General features: G+C 39.3%; 2 protein-coding genes across 2 annotated transcripts; both read right to left on the reverse strand.

Moving 5' to 3' along the window:
- Nucleotides 1-1,514: 1,514 nt before the first annotated feature.
- LOC117379031 (sodium-dependent neutral amino acid transporter B(0)AT1-like) lies at nt 1,515-6,778 on the reverse strand. The gene is made up of 12 exons (XM_033975745.2): nt 6,553-6,778; nt 5,528-5,668; nt 5,315-5,452; nt 5,070-5,251; nt 4,895-5,005; nt 4,703-4,815; nt 3,781-3,909; nt 2,513-2,669; nt 2,244-2,448; nt 1,998-2,157; nt 1,741-1,903; nt 1,515-1,664 (listed from the first exon to the last, which is right to left on the reverse strand). Exons 1-12 carry the CDS (start codon nt 6,749-6,751, stop codon nt 1,515-1,517), a joined length of 1,848 nt encoding a protein of 615 aa, XP_033831636.1. The 5' UTR covers nt 6,752-6,778.
- Nucleotides 6,779-10,060: 3,282 nt separating this feature from the next.
- Nucleotides 10,061-17,380, reverse strand: LOC117378874 (sodium-dependent neutral amino acid transporter B(0)AT1-like). The gene is made up of 12 exons (XM_033975563.1): nt 17,058-17,380; nt 15,763-15,903; nt 15,549-15,686; nt 15,304-15,485; nt 14,321-14,431; nt 14,091-14,203; nt 13,883-14,011; nt 13,592-13,748; nt 10,772-10,976; nt 10,547-10,706; nt 10,301-10,463; nt 10,061-10,223 (listed from the first exon to the last, which is right to left on the reverse strand). Exons 1-12 carry the CDS (start codon nt 17,254-17,256, stop codon nt 10,065-10,067), a joined length of 1,857 nt encoding a protein of 618 aa, XP_033831454.1. The 5' UTR covers nt 17,257-17,380; the 3' UTR covers nt 10,061-10,064.
- Between the last annotated feature and the right edge of the window lie 996 nt (nt 17,381-18,376).

The following is an 18,376-nucleotide window of genomic DNA, read 5'->3' on the forward strand; positions in this document are numbered from 1 at the left end:
AAAAAAGGAACGGGATATGCTGGGGAAGTTTTACTGACCAACTCCCTCTTTTGCAAAAACAAAATGTGTTAAAAGCTTCAGATTAATGTGTAACCAGGTATCTGTTGATGAAGTTTGAATGTCAGCCAGACTCTGATAGAGCCTGTAAAAAGGACGGATTTTTGTATCATCATGAGTTTAACTGTTTGACTGTGAAATAATCAGATTTTATGAGGCAACTTTGCACCTTTTGACACATTTTGAAATCAAAACTAAGGTAACTAAAGGTTGTTTTTTTTTACTTTTTGAGCATTAGCGTTACACTTTTATGCAGCCCTAGTTATATACATAGCAATAAATTAATGATTGAACTCATAGTAGAAAGGTAAAACTCTGACCTCTCATTCTTGCCTCTAATTTAAACTCTCGCCCCATAAGTTCTTAAAGGGCCCATATCACACTGTTTTCTGATCTGTGTAATAAAAAACAAAACAAAACACAACTCCATGTCTGTTTGTGATGAGGGAACAGCACTTTATTTTTAGTCTGTAACATCTCCAAAGCTCAAAATGCTCCGTTCCACCTTGTGATGTCATCATGTGGTAATACAGGAAGTGCTCCACTGTGTTTTTAAACTCCACACACCTTCACTAGAATCATTTGGATCATTTCAGCTCCTGGAATTGCCAATCTACTATTGAACTACAGGTAAAAGACATCACAAGGTGGAACAGAGCATTTTGAGGTTTGGAGATGTAGACAGACTGATAATAAAGTGTTGTGATGTGTGAGTGAAACAAAACACAACTCCAGGTCTGTTTTTGAGGAGGAAACATCATTATAACATGGATGAAAGCTCAAAAGAGTCAATTTTGTGCTATACAGTGGTCCCTCGTTTATCAAGGGGGGGTTACGTTCTAAAAATAACCTGCAATAGGCGAAATGTGCAAAGTAGTCAGTTTTATTTTTTACAATTGTTCTCTATGTTTTTTGTCTGTAAAACCCCTCACCACACACTTTATACACTTTTCTCACACAGGCGTTGACATTTTCTCACATTTCTCTCTCGTTTAAACTCTCTCAAAGTTCAAACCTTCGTAGGCGTCTTTGTCGGTGCAGAACGTTTCATCGACATTGTGGGTTTTGTCGGGGAGAAAACAAATTGCAAACATACAGCACTTCAGAGTCACACTGAGATCCAACGTTTATGTAAATTTGTCTGAACACATTCTGTACTGGACAGGAGACACGGCACGGAGGAGACTGATGGACAATGGTCTACAGTCCAACAGCCAATCAGGACGCACGACACAATGGTCTACAGTCCAACAGCCAATCAGGACGCAGAACACAATGCACGTTCATACATCGTTTAAAAAAAAGCATGAAAAATTGCACAAAAATGAAAAAAATCAGCAAGATGAACCACGATATAGCGAGGGACAACTGTATAGGATCTTTAAATATTTAGAAATACACACTGTAACAACAGATATATTAACGACAGCTTTTATTATTAGAAAAATGTGTCCTATTTATTGAATACTTTTCTTCTTTAAATAAACATAGAGTAGTCTGCATAGAGCATAAATGGGCATGGTTAGACTTGGGATTCCTGCCAGTAGAAAGATGACGGCATTAATCCAAGATGGGTAGGGAACTGAATCCAGGACTGGGAATTGCTCCTGTGAAACATACAGACGGTTATCGCTTCGTATAATCCATAAAATCTTTAAATTATTACATATTAAGTTGACGTACAGAGCTGGGATCCCACACTAAATATGTGAGTTGTTCTTGGGCTTGTATGACCAGGTAGAAAACTAAAATGACCAGTATTATCAGAGGACTTGTACATCTCCACGTCACCTGCCAATATAAGCCGGGCTTGGATCCAATCATGAACTTTATGTCCTCGTTGAACCTGTCAGTAAATACAAAAAGAAATCGTGTTTATAAAAGAAATATTTACGGATTTACAGTATTTTTGATGTTGCTGATCGGTTCATGATACAAACCTGTCGACTCCGTATATGTAAACAACCGATATCATCTCAAACAACCCGATACACAGAAGTGGAACCGATCCCGCAAAGTTGTCAAAAAGCGTTACCCAATAGAACCCGGAATGTTGAGCGAAGAGAAGCGTGATGACGAACGCGACGCCGCAAGTTACAGCTGAAACGGAAGCGCACAAAAACATAAATTGGACGTTTTAAATTTGTTTTAGAATAACTACGTAGTGTATGTTTGTGCGTATTTACCAGTCAATGCTTCCTGGGGCCATGTTTTAGGAAATAACCCTAAATCTCGAATGGGAACAACCACTCCCTCGATGTTTCCGATGAGCGTGGAGAGCCCCAAACAAAGAAGCATAACGAAGAAAAGAACAGACCAGATGGGAGATCCAGGCATTTTGGTTATGGCTTCAGTGAACACAATGAACGCCAGACCTGTTCCCTCCACCCCCTGTGAAAACGGGTTAAAATTGAGATAAAGTAAAATAAAAACAGACAAAAAACACAAATGATACCTCGCTGAGAAGTCTCTGCATGTCACACGGGATGACGTCAAGTCCCATAACGATGTCCGTATATGTGCTGTTTAAATACTTCAGGGCTTCGTCATAGTTGTCTGCGGTTATGTTGATCTCGGGTAAATCGAATGCATTTATAAGTGTTTGAATATTACTAGAAAAAACAAATACAAATGGAAGCTGTTTATTTAAATCCAGACTGAAATCTCTGCGTTTTATACAGATACAGATCAGTCTGGTCCCATGTTTTCCGCCGCAACAGTAGAGTGTATGTATAAATCATTAATTTGAATAGATCCATGATATAAATGGGCACAGCTAATATCTCACTGCCACGCTGCAAATAGGAAGTGTTCATGGGTGCGTTTCTGCCTCCATCGAGTCTGGCTTCAATTCGATTTATATTAAAACACTGTGTCCTCTCTCTGTATCTGCTGCTGTCAGACTCATTGTGGTTTTAAATGTTCGTATTAACCCTCTATATGATCCTGGGGTTTTTATTTCACTATTGTGTCTGTAAATCAAGATATGAACATTAATAACAGACAAATCAGGCGCCTTCTTTCCCCAAGGTCGCTCTGGCTAGCGTTAGCAACAGGTTTGATTGACAGCATTACTAAGTTTTCGCATCGCTGGTTTAGCAGGGAGCGGGCGCTTAGCAACACCAAAAGAGCTTCAACGGCCTCGCTCCAGATTGGCTCTTTGGTTGCTATGATACTCGGACTTCCACATATGAAATTGGCTCCAAATTGGCCCCTAAAACTGCTAGCCTCGATTAGCTTCATTTGACCGGAGCCGACCGCTGTGGGTGACGTCACACACACTTGGTCCACTTCTTTATACAGTCTGTGGTCACGTCTCAAGCGCAGTCAACCGTGATCGTCCAATCAGATCTGTTTATTTCAGTGACGCATGTGAAACGAAGGAGCTCATTGGTCACTTATGATTTAGAAATACAATCATTTTTCTCTCACCTCAGATTAGCAAAGTTTAAGCTTCTCTCATTGACTCTACAATCTGCCATGTTTTTAAACCCTCTGTGATTTTTGTTTCTTTTATTTTTTCCCGATACAGACGGAACATGCGTCTCTGTGATTGGCTAATGCACCTGTCAGTCGCGTCCATTTGAAAACAGGGACCAGACTCACATCTTCGTTCACTGTTGAAGGACTGTGTTCTGAATCCCAGGTTTGTTTGCTTTTTATTTACATGTAGAATTCAACATTTGCTGCCAGATCAGTGCTGTGTTTTGCGTGTCTACTCACTCACTGATGCATTGTTCATATTTGTCTGTAGCTCTGAAGCCGATGATGGTGTAGGTTACCATGGCGGCGTAGACCGACGTACAGCCGGTGATCGCCGTCAGGATCATCGCGTCCCGTTTGCAGTTGTTGCTGGATTTATGAAGCAAAAAAAAAAGGTCATATCGCCATTTATAAAACTCAAACATGACATCGCACAATCCCACACTTGTTTTCAACATTAAATCAGACTTATTGTGCTTGTGTCGCTCTAGTTATAATCTCTGACACCTGTGGATGATTATGTCAAAATGTACACATTTTAAATCACAATATTCATCTAAAACAACTTGATAAAACTAATAAGTCTGCTGGTTTCCAATGGGAGCTGATGGTACAATATTATCACGAAATTATCACCATATTTTTTGCTTTATTTTGGACATATACTTTTCTTTTTAAAATGTTTCCCTTTCCTTTTTGTGAAACTTTCTGTTATATATTCTGTTATATGAATTAAGACAGCAGTTACGTAGTCATCTATGTCATCTGCACTGATTTGGAGCAAAGGATCATGGTCTTTGTAGTTCTATGCATCACAATATTTTGATCATATAACATTAGAAAACTGCGGTGTCCAGTGGGAGCTGACGTCGCTATAAACGTCATCACAACAAAGCGCCGTGTGGCTGTCGGCGCCCCCTATGGACAGCTGCACGTCACACTAGAATCCTGCAAGTATCACTAATTAAGAAAATACAATCCAAGAATGAAGTGCGTAGGTCACAGTGGGCGAGTAGATCGGCAAAATACAGCTGAAAATAAGCGATTAAAGATTGCCCAAATATGCACAAATCATCCCAAATACAACTTCATAGGGGAAATAGTTAAAGGCTCTGAACAGTTGATTTTGTAGAATAGGTCTGCTTTAAGGATCAGCTCATACTGCACTGGGTTGTAGCTTGAGAATGAGATGAGTCCACCCCAGGCCAAACTGAAGGCGTAAAACACCTGAGCTCCTGCGTCAAGCCACGTCGTTGGTTTGATTAACTCCTCCACCTGCGAAAAGCACAACATTTAACAGAACTTTACTCTATTATAGGTATGGTTTGGATGTAAAAATGCAGTTTAGACTTGCATCTGGTGTGAAGAGGTACTTAATTCCAGCGAGAGCACCTTTCAGAGTGAGTCCTCGAACCAGAAAAATGGCCAGAACAATATAAGGCAGGATGGCCGTGACGTACACCGCCTGAGGTCACGTGAAACAAAAATCAAATTGAAGCATTTTTATTCATTGAAAACAGAAAACGAACCTTTCCAGAGCTGCTTATTCCTCTGATGTAGCAAAGCCCAATGACTGTCCAGGCCACGAGCAGACAAACTACTACAGGCCAGTGGATCCCCCCAGAGTCGGATATGGAGGTGGAAGTGTTCAGTGTCACTCTGTAGTAGAAGTAATCCACTGTGGAGCTCTGCTGGCATTCAGCTATGTAACCTACAGCAAACAGGAGCATTTAGAGCAAATCATTTAGTTTCCAGTGACAGTTTTTGGTCAGACCTGTTTGGTTTTCATTGAGAGGGCACTGCGTCCAGGGCAGAGGGCTTTGAAAGGAGTTGAAGAGATACCACACGATCCAGGCGATTAAAGTGTTGTAGTAAAGCCCGATTAACAAGGACACCAGCATAGAGGCGATCCCTAACAGACACAGTTATAATGTTTACTGTTGTGGCAGTGAGGAGACTTTTACTGCACTTTTTAATCTTAACTCACCAATACCGGTCAGATAGGGGTTGATGTCCCTCCACACTTCAACACTACCTTTTCTCATGCGCTGACCAATGGCAAACTCCATGAAAAGAAGAGGCAGCCCCTCAAGAACCAGCAGGATTAAATATGGAATCAGAAAGGCTCCTGGAAATATGTATAGTATATTATATGATATAGTCCAATTAGGTTCATAGGGTCTTCTGTGTTGATTAGACTTTAGGTTTTTATGTGCAGATCGGTGTTTGTTTCATAGGTTCTGAGGAAAACGGCAGAGGGCATGAAATAAACAGGTCTGTGCGTAACAACCTAAAGATAATATACAGTATGTAGTATGTGTCTGTATGTGAGTTAAACTGTCTTTTTTTCATTCTTTTGTTATCTTTATTTATCCAGGGAAACCCAATGACACCTCTCTTTTTCATGGGCGCTTTAAAATACAATATACAAACAAAACAAGTATTAAAGTCCATACAAAACAAAGAAAATTCCAATTGCAAGGTCATGATTCTAGTTCAACAAAAGAATAAGACTTGATGAGGTTTATTTTATTTATTTTATTGTATCTCTCTGGGGCCAGGACTCATCTGAAAATGGAATCCAAATCTCAGTGAGACTTTCCCGGTTAAATAAATCATAAAAAATGTTATTGGGGAAAACGCGTAATATTCACGTTTTCTATAAAATGCTATGGGAATACTGAGCTCTCCTAATGAGCTTGAATGTAGATTGTTCTGCTCATAGCTACATCTTGGCTGCATTACCCCTCCGCAGTTTACTTTAACAATAATTTATGTAGATGTACTTGTAGTTTACTAAAGATATTGCAAGGTGGAACAGTTTTTTTTCTGTTTGAGAGAAGAACTCAGCCTAAATATGCAGGTTTTGTGTGTTAAACATGTGAATGAAACAAAAAAAACACAACTCCAGGTCTGTGTGTGATGAGGAAACAACATTATAAATCAGAAAATAGAGTAATATGGGCGTTTAAATGAGTTGCACATTACCACAACAAGCTCACAGTACTGTACCTCCTCCATGGCTCTGGCACAGGTAGGGGAAGCGCCACACGTTCCCGATCCCAATGCAGAAGCCCACACAGGTTAAAATGTACTGAGCCTTATTGTCCCACTTGGGCCGGTCCTCAGCCTGCTCTCTGTCCATCCTCTCCAGGTCGTCGTACGTGTGGATCCGCTTGTCCAGCCCCGGGTTTGGGATCAGCAGCTTCATCGTGGACACGCCGAGAAAGAACCCAGCTCTGGCCGTCCCGCTCTCTCAAATCCCACATGTGTTTCTCAAAGGAAAAGACACGTCACGACAGGTGTGAATCTGAGGTTTATGATCTGTTTTCTTTATCTGATGATCAGCTGATGAGCCATAGGAGCCAAATTTACAGCTATATAAAGTTTCATTGTATAAGAAGAGACTGGGACAGCATCTAAGTCCCCCCAGCAACTGTTTACGAGGCTTTAAAGCATGTAGTGTATATGCTTCAGTGATAACAGCGGAGAGTTTTGTCTAGGTTAGCGTAATCAGACAGTGCTAATCTTAAAGCCACACGCCGTTAGCTGAAAACCTTTAGTCTGTGGAGTGGAGAGCTGCTTTCACGTGTAGTTTAAAAGGGTAATGTAGGGCATTTATTTTTATATTTTATTGACGTGGCATAACATTAATGGCGGTTGTAACTCGCAGGCTGGATTTACTTTAAAGTGTTATCAATACAGTACAAATGATATGACTGCAGGTTATTGATTAATAATGGAACCTTCATATGAAACTGAGCTTATACAGCTGTTGAACACTTTCCAAACTACTTCAAAGATATGTGCTGCACATTGTTGTCCTGCAATTAAATAGATTTTTGTTTGTATACTTTTTTTTTTTTTTTTTCTTATCAAGTGCAAATTAAAGTGTCTATGACCGGTTCAACTACTCATTTTACTAAAACACAATTAAGATCATTATATTTAAGATTTGGAGAAAGAATTGTAAATTTTTTAGCTAAGTTTGATCATTTTTTTATTTTTAAAATTTGACTTCCTGGTTGGAAATCATGACATCACACAAGGGAAATCCTTAAGTGCTCCCTATGAAGGTCCAGTTATTCCAAAGCGTTTGAATGTGTAAGTGTTGATTTGTACATTGGTAAATAAAAAAATAATATTTTTTACACTTACAAACATCATTTTACAAGTGCAACTTAGCAATTTTACAAGTACAAATCTGAAAATTACACTTTCACGAGTTTTGAAACCTTTTTGTGCCAAGTTTGTCGCAAAAAGATTTACCACCGCAACAGCTGATTTGAACCTGAAGACAGCAAGGGGCGGGGCTGGAGGGCTGCGGCAACAGCTGAACGAGTGTTTACAAACATTAGATCCAAAATTTTTTGCTACAACGCCACTCCAGTGAACCTAGAGAAAGGATTCTTAAAGGCGCTTATTACAGAACAGAGCAGGCTCCACATAATATAGAACTGGATTTAATTAACAATGTGAAGATGTGACATATGTTTAAGTTAACTTCATCTGGGCAGAATAAAATACATTAGACCAGTACATTAATTAATTCCTTCTTTACATTCATAAAGAACGCTGGACCCGCCCCCTTGTCCGAGCAGTCCATGATCCACAACTTATACACACCCGGAGTATCAGGGACTGCGTCTATGGAAATACTTTATGAAACAAAAGTCAAATACAACACAGCATTTGCACCCACAGCTCCACTGTAGAGAAAGCAGCCACACATCACCTGAAACGCACAACCACACATCACCTGAAACGCACAACCACAAATCACCTGAAACGCACAAATCACCTGAAACGCACAAATCACCTGAAACGCACAAATCACCTGAAACACACAAATCACCTGAAACGTACAACCCTAGAGTGACCCAAGATGCATGTCCCAGTCTAGACTCTCACAGCGCACCGTCCTAGGGCTTCTTAGGCCAATGAGTTGGTGTCTGACGGTGTGACTCTGTGTGACTCTGTGTGACTCTGTGTGACTCTGTGTGACTCTGTGTGACTCTGTGTGACTCTGTGTGACTCTGTGTGAACCAGTGACACATGAAGAAACCCGCTGCACTCAGGGTTTATCAGCAGCAGAGACAGACTCGGGCTCAGCTTTGTTCAGTTCAGTTAATGGGTCAGGCAGCACTCGGGCAACGGCACTGAAAGAAGGCACGACTTAGAACCAGTGTATTTTTGTCCAGACGCTGAATGATGAAGTGAACTCAAACGTATGTCATGTCTTCACATTGTTAAATCCAGTTCTATATTATATGGAGCCTGCTCTGTTCTGTAATAAGTGTGTTTAGAAATCCTTTCTCCAGGTTCACTGAAGTGCAGTTGTTGCTAAAAATGTAGGAGCCAGTGTTTGTGAGCACTTGTAATGTCACACTAGACTCATGAGCAGGAAAAAGTCGGAGGAAAAGTCCGTTAGAATAAGGCGTTTATTAATGGTAACATCGTTTTCTGAAAAACTTGTTAAAGCCAATGTGGCTACAAAAGTATTATCTACGCAGTTTACCTTTGTGTACAACTTATTAAAAGGTTAATAATTCAGCATCATTTTCAGATTTGTACTTGTAAAATGACTCAGTTGTGCTTAATGATAATATTGAAAACTACTTCATGCCACTGTTTAAGATTTAAATAATACAAGATAATCCAAGTAAAATATTGGACCTTGTTGCTCTGTTGCTAATGCAAAGTGGAAGGGCCGTTTCCTTAATTTGCATTTGGTGAGAGCAGTTACTAAAGCAATAAAGCTGTGAATAAATATGTAAATAAATAAAAACAAACAAACATCAAAACAGCTAAATAAATGCAAACAGAAAATTATAGCCTTTTATTTATTACAAGCAAATTTGTCCTGCTCATTATTATTTTTCTTATGTTTAAATTAAAATTTTTTTTACTGATTTGACAGATTTCGTCTTCCGTACATCGGCCCAAATGTAGATGTTTTCCAAAATTACACCTTTGCAGTTTTGTATAATTTCAATTACAATTTAATTACACAAATAAACACAAAGAAATATGAACACCGATGCCAAAACACACTTCAGCATTTATTCTGATGGATTATAAAAATATGATATGAGTTGGATTGTCCAATAATTATAATCAAAATATATTTCCCCCCATATTTACTCTGAACAGGGATTTTGTCTCCCTCTGCTGGACAACTTCCTGCTCTGCTTGTTTTTTTTTTTCTCAACTACACTTGTTTTTATTCTGTCAGTGCCATTAAAAACCTTTAACTTACACTAAAATCCTACATGGCTTAAAATGTAAAAGTTGCATAATTATCTCACAAACAAACAATGAAAGTTGTTTGTTTTTTTGTTTTTTTTAAATAAGCAATGGTGACACCCAGTGGTTAGTCACATGTACTACCATTGATTTGTTACAATTTTAAAAAACTTCAGAATAAACACAAACATAATCCACAAAATTTCATTCATTATTTTTTTTTATATATAATACAAAGTTACACATTTAAAATAAACCTAGTATTTTGCACGTTTACTTCAGTTCTTTTGTGTTTCATTGTTTTTGTTGCATCTGTTGTAGATCACTCTGCACAAAGCGTAGAAGGGCGGGACCAAACTGGGGACGCCGGCCAACAGAAAGACCACAGCGTAAACCCAGTCTGGATAAGGAACTGATGCCAGAGATGGGAAATTATCCTGGGAAAACACGGAGCTAAAGTGAGTAACTGCTTTTAAAATCAAGCATAAGGAATATTACAGATGTTTTAACTTACAGAACTGGGGTCCCACACTAAATAGGTCAGTTCTCCTTGTGCTTGCGTTACCAGGTAGAAAATTAAAATAACCAGCATAATGAGAGGACTGACGAACCTCCACGTGACTTGCCAGAATATTCCAGGTTTAGACCCAATCATAAACTTGATATCTTCATTAAACCTAAGAGCAGTAATCATTTAACTTTACTGTTACAAACCTCAAAATTTTAAAAAAAGAATGTAGTTCGTAGTAACACGGCGTACCTATTTATGCCATAAACGTAGACCACGATTATACTTTCAACCAAACCAATGAAAAGAGAAGGAACTGAACCAGCAACCGCATCAAAAAGCGACACCCAGTACATCCCGGAACGCTGAGCGAAGAGTAAAGTGATGAAGAACGCAGCGAGAAATGTAATACCTAAAACACAGTGAGGTTTAGTCAGTCCAGTGCGTAAAAATTATAAAAGGATGTACGTCTTTTACCAGTGACTGCTTCTTGAGGACACTTTTTAGGAAACACGTGTAGGTCTCTCAAAGGAACGAGCACTCCTTCAAACGTGCCGATTAGACTAGAGAGGCCCAGACAGAGAAGCATCACGAAAAACAGAACGGACCAGACTGGAGCGACGGGCATGTTGTTTATGGCCTCTGCGAAGACGATGAAAGCCAAACCTGGTCCCTCCACTCCCTGGAATATGGATAAATGTTATTAATATTTATGTTAATCGAGCTCTACAAGAATATTTATGAACAGAATAACATGGCTGGGCTTTGTTATGGTTCAGTAAATATTTAAAAGTGCATATTATTTTGCATTTTATTAAGTGTAAATGTTTGTTTTAACTGTGTAGCTGTTAACGCCCTTGAGAATAAGATGAAATAAAATAAAATTCAAAATATAAATAAAAAAAAAAAATAAATAAATAAATAAATAGTTATAATGCAATACAATGATCATGTTACTCAAATCAAATTCTCCAGGTCATATTATATCATGATCCAGGCCGTATCAACAAAATGACCATCCCATAATCTTTGTCATTTCTGGGTAACGCTTTATATTAACTACACCTTAATTAGTCTTAATAAAACATGAAAAAGACATAACTCATAATGACCAAATAGTTTATTCAAAGTGATTAAATACATGTGCACATTAGCGTCCAGCAGCCTCACTGTTAGCGTCACTACTTCTTGTCCAGTTTTATGAGGGTTTTTTTCCCCCGAGTCACGCTAAAATGGATAAATATTTAAAGATGAGGCAGTGAAAGGGAGCTGCAGGTGTGTTAGAGGTCAGAGGTCAGAGGTTAGGGCGGGGGTCGGCAACCCGCGGCTCTAGAGCCGCATGCGGCTCTTTAGCGCTTCCTAGTGGCTCCCTGGAGCTTTTTCAAAAATGTTTGAAAATGGAAAAAGATGGGGGAGGGAAATATATTTTTTGTTTTAATATAGTTTCTGTAGGAGGACAAACATCACACGAACATTCTTAACGTTTTCCAATGCTGTAAAAATGTGTAGAATAAATATTAAATTTCAACATTTCTGTCAACGAAGATTTGCGTCATAGCGACACACGTTTGTACCACAGGGCGGGATGACAGGCAGGTGGCTGTTGTAAACAAACCGGCGGGTGTGTGATGGGCCATGGATCCCAAAGGGAAAAAGAGAAAAATAACTGAGGAGAACAGAGGATTCAACGTTTCTTGGACCGAATCATTTGCATTCATTGCCAATGCGGAAGGATTGCCTGAATGTTTGCTCTGTAACGAGAAGTTGTCAAATAACAAAAAGAGTAATGTGGGAAGACATTTCCAGGGAAGGCATGCTACATTTGCAGCCGAGTATCCAGTTGGGAGTGAGAGAAAAAGTGCGATTGCATTACTTCTGGAGAAATTAGAGGAGCGCAAAAATAGATTTAAGAAGTGGATTGCATCTCCAAACTCCACTACTGCTGCAAGTTTTGTTGCAACCCGGGAAATAATAAAGCGTGGAAAACCGTTCACAGATGGTGACTACATGAAGGAGTCGTTCATCAACATATCAGAACACCTATTTGCAGACTTCAAAAACAAAACCGAGATAATACAGAAAATCAAAGACATGCCTCTCTCCGCTAAGACAGTGAAGGAAAAGGCCATTAAAATGGCAACATCACCGATCAGCAAATCAAGGACATTAATTCAGCAATAGCATACTCAATTGCCTGTGATGAGTCGTGTGATGTGATCGATATTGAACAGACTGCGCTTTTATGCAGGTATGTGAACTCTGATGGGCGGCATCGTACAACAGAGTAGTCACGTGGTGCGTCATTCTCTACAGGGAAAATAAACATTTAATCATGAAGGCTCATTATGTATTTGTAGCCAACTTAGTCATTTTGATAGTAGGCTAATATAGATATACAGCATGTGTTGCCTTCATTATAAGGCTTTTAATTTTTTGCGGCTCCAGACATATTTGTTTTTTGTTTTTTTGGTCCAATGTGGCTCTTTCAACATTTTGGGTTGCCGACCCCTGGGTTAGGGGGTTAGACAGGGAGCTGCAGGTGGATGTCACTGCTGACACGTTAAACACGACACAAATAAAATTAATACTTCATCAGAAACACAAGAGAGGTGTTTGTGTCTCAGTGCTAACGCTAATGCTAACTTTGAGCCATAATAAATATTAAAACACCACAAACTGAAGTATTCCACGTATAAAAACAATGGTGTGGTCTTTATTTTAATTAATTTGGTTGTTAATAGATTGTTTATTTTATATTTTCCGATTTTAATAAAAGTCACTGTTAGCTTTGAGACGCAGTGAGCTAGCTAGCATGCTAATGTGCACAGAACCTGTTATTAATGCTCTAATCTTAACTCCTAACCCCTAAATAAAGTGGTTACTCAGAGTGAATCTTTATTAACGGACTATTAATAAACTGTTCGTTTTGAATTACCTCTCTGTTCATACTTAAAAATAAAATAAAATTAATAAATAAATATAATAAAAAATAATAATTAAAAAATAAATGAAATTAAATAAAATAGTTCATTTTTAAGTTAATTTTAACCTATTTTTTATTGATTTATTTTGCACCTGTATCAGAGAACGTTATAGACAGTAATAGACTTATAGTATTTTCTGGACTATAAGTCGCACCAACTAAAAAATGTATAATGAAAAAAAACAATACATCTGAGTATAAGTCGCACCCCTGGCCAAACTATAAAAAAAGTGCGACTTATAATCCGGAAAATACAAACTATAGGTCGCACTTTTTTCTCACAAAGTATTTTCACAGCCTTTCAGAAACAATACCTGTCTAAGAAACGTCTGCAGGTCACAGGAGGTTATGTCCAGCCCCATAACAGTCGCAGGATCAGTGCTGTTCAGAAGATTAAACACTTTATCGTAGTTTTCTGGCGTGATGTAACTCTCAGGGACGTCAAAGGCGTTCATTAGAATCCCGATGTTACTATGACAACAGCACAGTTATTCAGATTTATGATGTGAAACGTGAAACTCATATTCTAGTTCTGTCGCGTTACTTGATTATTACCTTTGTCTGATCCCATAATTCTATAACTAACGACTGAGAATACCACTTACTCGTTCATACATGTCTCATATTTCTGTGTAGCTCTGAAGCCGATGATGGTGTAGGTCACAGTCGCTGCAAACGTCGCCGTCGACGCACTAACGACCGACAGCATCAAAGCATCGTTCCTACAGTTGTTGCTGCAGCGGAAGAAAAAAAACCCAACAGATTTCCATTAATATATTTTGAACTCGGACATGCGTAAAAGTCGGACCTCACTGCAGCGGGTTGTAGCTGGAGAAACAAATGAGTCCTCCCCATCCTATCCCTAAAGAGAAGAACACCTGTGCTCCTGCGTTCAGCCACGTGACGGGCTTGATCAGCTCCTCAACCTGCAAAGTGAGTCTCGATTCAAGGGTGTGGCGTTGGGGGGGAAAAAAAGCACCGTTGTACTGTTTTAACGCCATTATCGCTGTGTTGTTTTAGTTACCGCTGCTGTGGAAACTCACATCTGGTGTAAAAAGAAACTTCACTCCAGTCCAAGCTCCTTTAAGGGTCACCCCACGAACCAGGAAGATGACGAGAACGAAGTACGGTAATAGAGTCGTAACGTACACAGCCTGAAAGAGACGAACAAGCACGTTACACATACACCGCCTGGCGAAAAACAAAGTCACCATCTGGATTTAACCAAGCAAATAGGTCCGAGCGTCCTGCAGTTGGTCCGGTCGAGGTTCAGCAGAATGAGGTCAGCTGACACCTGAATATACTGAATGACCAGGTTATTCCATCAGGGGATTTTTGGGCATATTCCAAGACGACAATGTCAGGATTTATCAGGATTAAACTGTGAAAGAGAGAGACAGGAGCATGAGACACAGAGAGACGGACAAAGAGAGAGAGGGAGGAAAAGGGAGAGAAAGAGAAGCAGAAAGAGAGAGACAGAGAGAGGGAAAGACAGAGACATAATTTTCACACATGGATCGTCCACCACAGAGTCCAGACCTTAACCCCAGTGAGAATCTTTGGGATGAGCTGGAGAAGCTGCAGCGTCAGACTCGACCAGCATCAATGCAACAGGTGAAACATTAATGCAACACTGGATGGAAATAAATGTTGTGACGTTGCAGAAGCAGACGTGATCAAAGCTAAAGGCGGAACAACCAAATATTAGTGTGAGTGTGTGACCTTTTTTTTTTTTTTTGGTGGCGACTTCATTCAGGCCCCTAATTGCTGCGGTCACACCTGTTAGCATACTGGCTATCGCTAAAGTTTTCCTTGTTTTGATTTAGTTCTGAGGATGGAGATAAATGATGTCTGAGCTCCATATTCCTGTTCAAAAATGGATTGCGCTTCCTAACAAAAAAATTGCTGTTTATATTAGTATTCACCTGGAGAAAGGGGAGAAGAGGCTCCTCCAGTAAGAAAAAAAATGGTGCAGAGTTGTTTTTTTTTGGCCAGACAGTGTATTATTATTATATAGTCCTCAAACCTTTCCAGAGCTGCTTATTCCTCTGATGTAGCAAAGCCAAATGACTGTCCAGGCCACGAGCAGACAAGCTACTACAGGCCAGTGGATCCCCCCAGAGTCGGATATGGAGGTGGAAGTGTTCAGTGTCACTCTGTAGAAGAAGTAATCCACTGTGGAGCTCTGCTGGCATTCAGCTATGTAACCTACAGCAAACAGGAGCATTTAGAGCAAATCATTTAGTTTCCAGTGACAGTTTTTGGTCAGACCTGTTTGGTTTTCATTGAGAGGGCACTGCGTCCAGGGCAGAGGGCTTTGAAAGGAGTTGAAGAGATACCACACGATCCAGGCGATTAAAGTGTTGTAGTAAAGCCCGATTAACAAGGACACCAGCATAGAGGCGATCCCTAACAGACACAGTTATAATGTTTACTGTTGTGGCAGTGAGGAGACTTTTACTGCACTTTTTTAATCTTAACTCACCAATACCGGTCAGATAGGGGTTGATGTCCCTCCACACTTCAACACTACCTTTTCTCATGCGCTGACCAATGGCAAACTCCATGAAAAGAAGAGGCAGCCCCTCAAGAACCAGCAGGATTAAATATGGAATCAGAAAGGCTCCTACAACCGAACAGAACAAACAGCTTTAACACTGGGTAAGGATGTTGTGGCACAGTATTTATTTAATAATTCACAACAGACAATAGGAAAAAATTCTGTAAGATGTAATCAGTTGTGTTTGAGGCAATGATACTGAAGTTCACCTGATAAACATGTTAATAAATACCCACTTAAAACATGTCTTGACATCGTAGTGGTAGTAGTAAATAATCTGTAACTCATTAAAAGTAAGACTATGCCAACTGAGAGCCCCTTAATTTGTTATATTTACAACTTGTATAGCTGTGTTGTCGCTGTCCCGTGCAATTATCCAGTTTTAAAGGAACTATATTACGTGAAATTGACGCCTGTGAGCTTCAATTTGTGTTATAATGTCATTAACGCATCAAAAACAGACCTGGAGTAGTGTTTTTCTTTCATTCACACATGTTTGAGTCACACTTTATTATTAGTCTGTTACATCCCCAAAGCTCAAAACGCTCTGTGCCACCTTGTGATGTCATCAAGTGGTCGTTTTACCTTTAGTTCAATAGTAAATTGGCAATTCCAGCGTCGGAAATGGCCTGAAATTATCTAAATGATTCTAGTGAAGGTGTTTGTGATGTCATCATGTGGTAATACAACTCCAAAGTGGAACAAGGGTGGATCTGTCTTCAGTTTTCTTTTAATACAGTTTGAGAGTGACACCTAGTGGCTGATCACACGTATTGCACTTTATCTGTTTCATTTTAAAAGCATCAGAACAGATACATCCTTAATATTGTGTTTATTTAATTGCACTTATATCTAATGTTACGTAGCTTTTTTACAAATATACGTATTTATATTCTACATACATCTACATCTCCAAAGCTCAAAACGCTCTGCTGCACCTCGTGATGTCATGAAGTGGCAGTTTTCAAGTTAACAGCTATAGAAAAGTCCGGCTAATGAAGGTGTGTGGCACTTCCTGTATTACGTGATGACATCACAAGGTGGAACAGAGTGGGTTTTTTTCAGTTTGAGAGAAAAACTCAGCCTAAATATGCAGCATTTGTGTGTTAAATGCGTAAATGAAACAAAAAAAACCAAACACAACTCCAGGTCTGTTTGTGACGAGGAAACGACATTAGAACAGCATAAATCAGAAAATATGGACCGTTTAAGTGCTGTACCTCCTCCATGGCTCTGGCACAGGTAGGGGAAGCGCCACACGTTCCCGATCCCAATGCAGAAGCCCACACAGGTTAAAATGTACTGAGCCTTATTATCCCACTTGGGCCGGTCCTCAACCTGCTCTCTGTCCATCCTCTCCAGGTCGTCGTACGTGTGGATCCGCTTGTCCAGCCCCGGGTTTGGGATCAGCAGCTTCATCGTGGACACGCCGAGAAAGAACCCAGCTCCGACAGATCCCTCATGTGCTCCTCAACAGCCTGGAATAAGGTTTATGATCCGTTTTCTTTGTCTGACGGAGCGAACTGACCAGCCAGCGGTCAAATGTCAAATGTTTATGCCACTGTTGGATCTACTCGTGTTGTTACGTAATACAATCAGTTTATGACGGCGATAACATCAGATACGTGGACGTTTTTTTTTTTTATCTCACTTCAGATCTTTATTAACGTGAAATGATTGATTACGCTTTGATTTTTTTCGCTGTGGAGACGTTGAGTCATTCCAAGCCAATCATTAGTTAAACAAAATACAAAAGAAATAGTAACGTTCTTTCTGTGTCCTGCTGTGTGTTGCTGTGGTGCGAAGGGTCAATATTTCAAGAGGTCAAGAGGTCATCATCTCAGATATATTTGTTTGGATTCATAAGGATTCATCATTAACCAAAATGAACTTTCACAAGGCAGTTTATGTGAATATGTGAGTTGGGAAAGTGGTTGTAAACGGGCTTAAAGTTAGGAGAGTTTTGTTAGTTAAGTAAAAGTACAGATACAGAGGCAAAAAGTTACTAAAGTAAAAGTATCACATAAAAAAGTATTGAAGTACTGATTTAAAACTGTACTTTAAGAGTAAAAAGTAAAAGGATTTCACGCAAGAGTTCATTTGTTAAAGTGTAAATGTCGTGATATCGATTAAAAAATGACATATTTTGTTCAACAGTAACAATACGCATCAATTTATTAGTTTCTCTTATGATTTTGTGTATTTATTTTTGTTTTGCTCAAAGTCGAAGCTTAAACTCTTAAACTTTATTCAGGATGTTTCCACGAACATGGTAAAAATACTCCCTCAAATCGGATGAAAAGTACTTTTTACTTTTCAGTCCTGTTCAAAAATGTAGTGCAGTAGAAAGTACAGATACTGCTCTCAAATGTACTGAAGTAAAAGTAAAAAGTATCCACTGTAAAATGTACTTAAGTAAAGCACAGATACCTGAAAATTCTACTTAAGTACACATTTTGCAGTTTGATATATCGCTGAAAATACAGACGATAAACGATAATATTGAAACTATTTTATGCCACTGACAGAATAAACACAA

Source organism: Periophthalmus magnuspinnatus, chromosome 11 (assembly GCF_009829125.3).
Source record: "Periophthalmus magnuspinnatus isolate fPerMag1 chromosome 11, fPerMag1.2.pri, whole genome shotgun sequence".
NCBI classification, from domain to species: domain Eukaryota; kingdom Metazoa; phylum Chordata; class Actinopteri; order Gobiiformes; family Gobiidae; genus Periophthalmus; species Periophthalmus magnuspinnatus.

Coding starts and splice junctions, on each gene's coding strand:
- LOC117379031 (XM_033975745.2), bottom strand. CDS start 6,751: ATGAAGCTGCTGATCCCAAACCCGGGGCTGGACAAGCGGATCCACACG. Junction 5,669..6,552: donor GTGCCAGAGCCATGGAGGAG/GTACAGTACTGT, acceptor ACATATTTCCAG/GAGCCTTTCTGATTCCATAT. Junction 1,904..1,997: donor TACATATACGGAGTCGACAG/GTTTGTATCATG, acceptor ATTTACTGACAG/GTTCAACGAGGACATAAAGT.
- LOC117378874 (XM_033975563.1), bottom strand. CDS start 17,256: ATGAAGCTGCTGATCCCAAACCCGGGGCTGGACAAGCGGATCCACACG. Junction 15,687..15,762: donor CCCCTATCTGACCGGTATTG/GTGAGTTAAGAT, acceptor TGTGTCTGTTAG/GGATCGCCTCTATGCTGGTG. Junction 13,749..13,882: donor TATGAGACATGTATGAACGA/GTAAGTGGTATT, acceptor CTGTTGTCATAG/TAACATCGGGATTCTAATGA.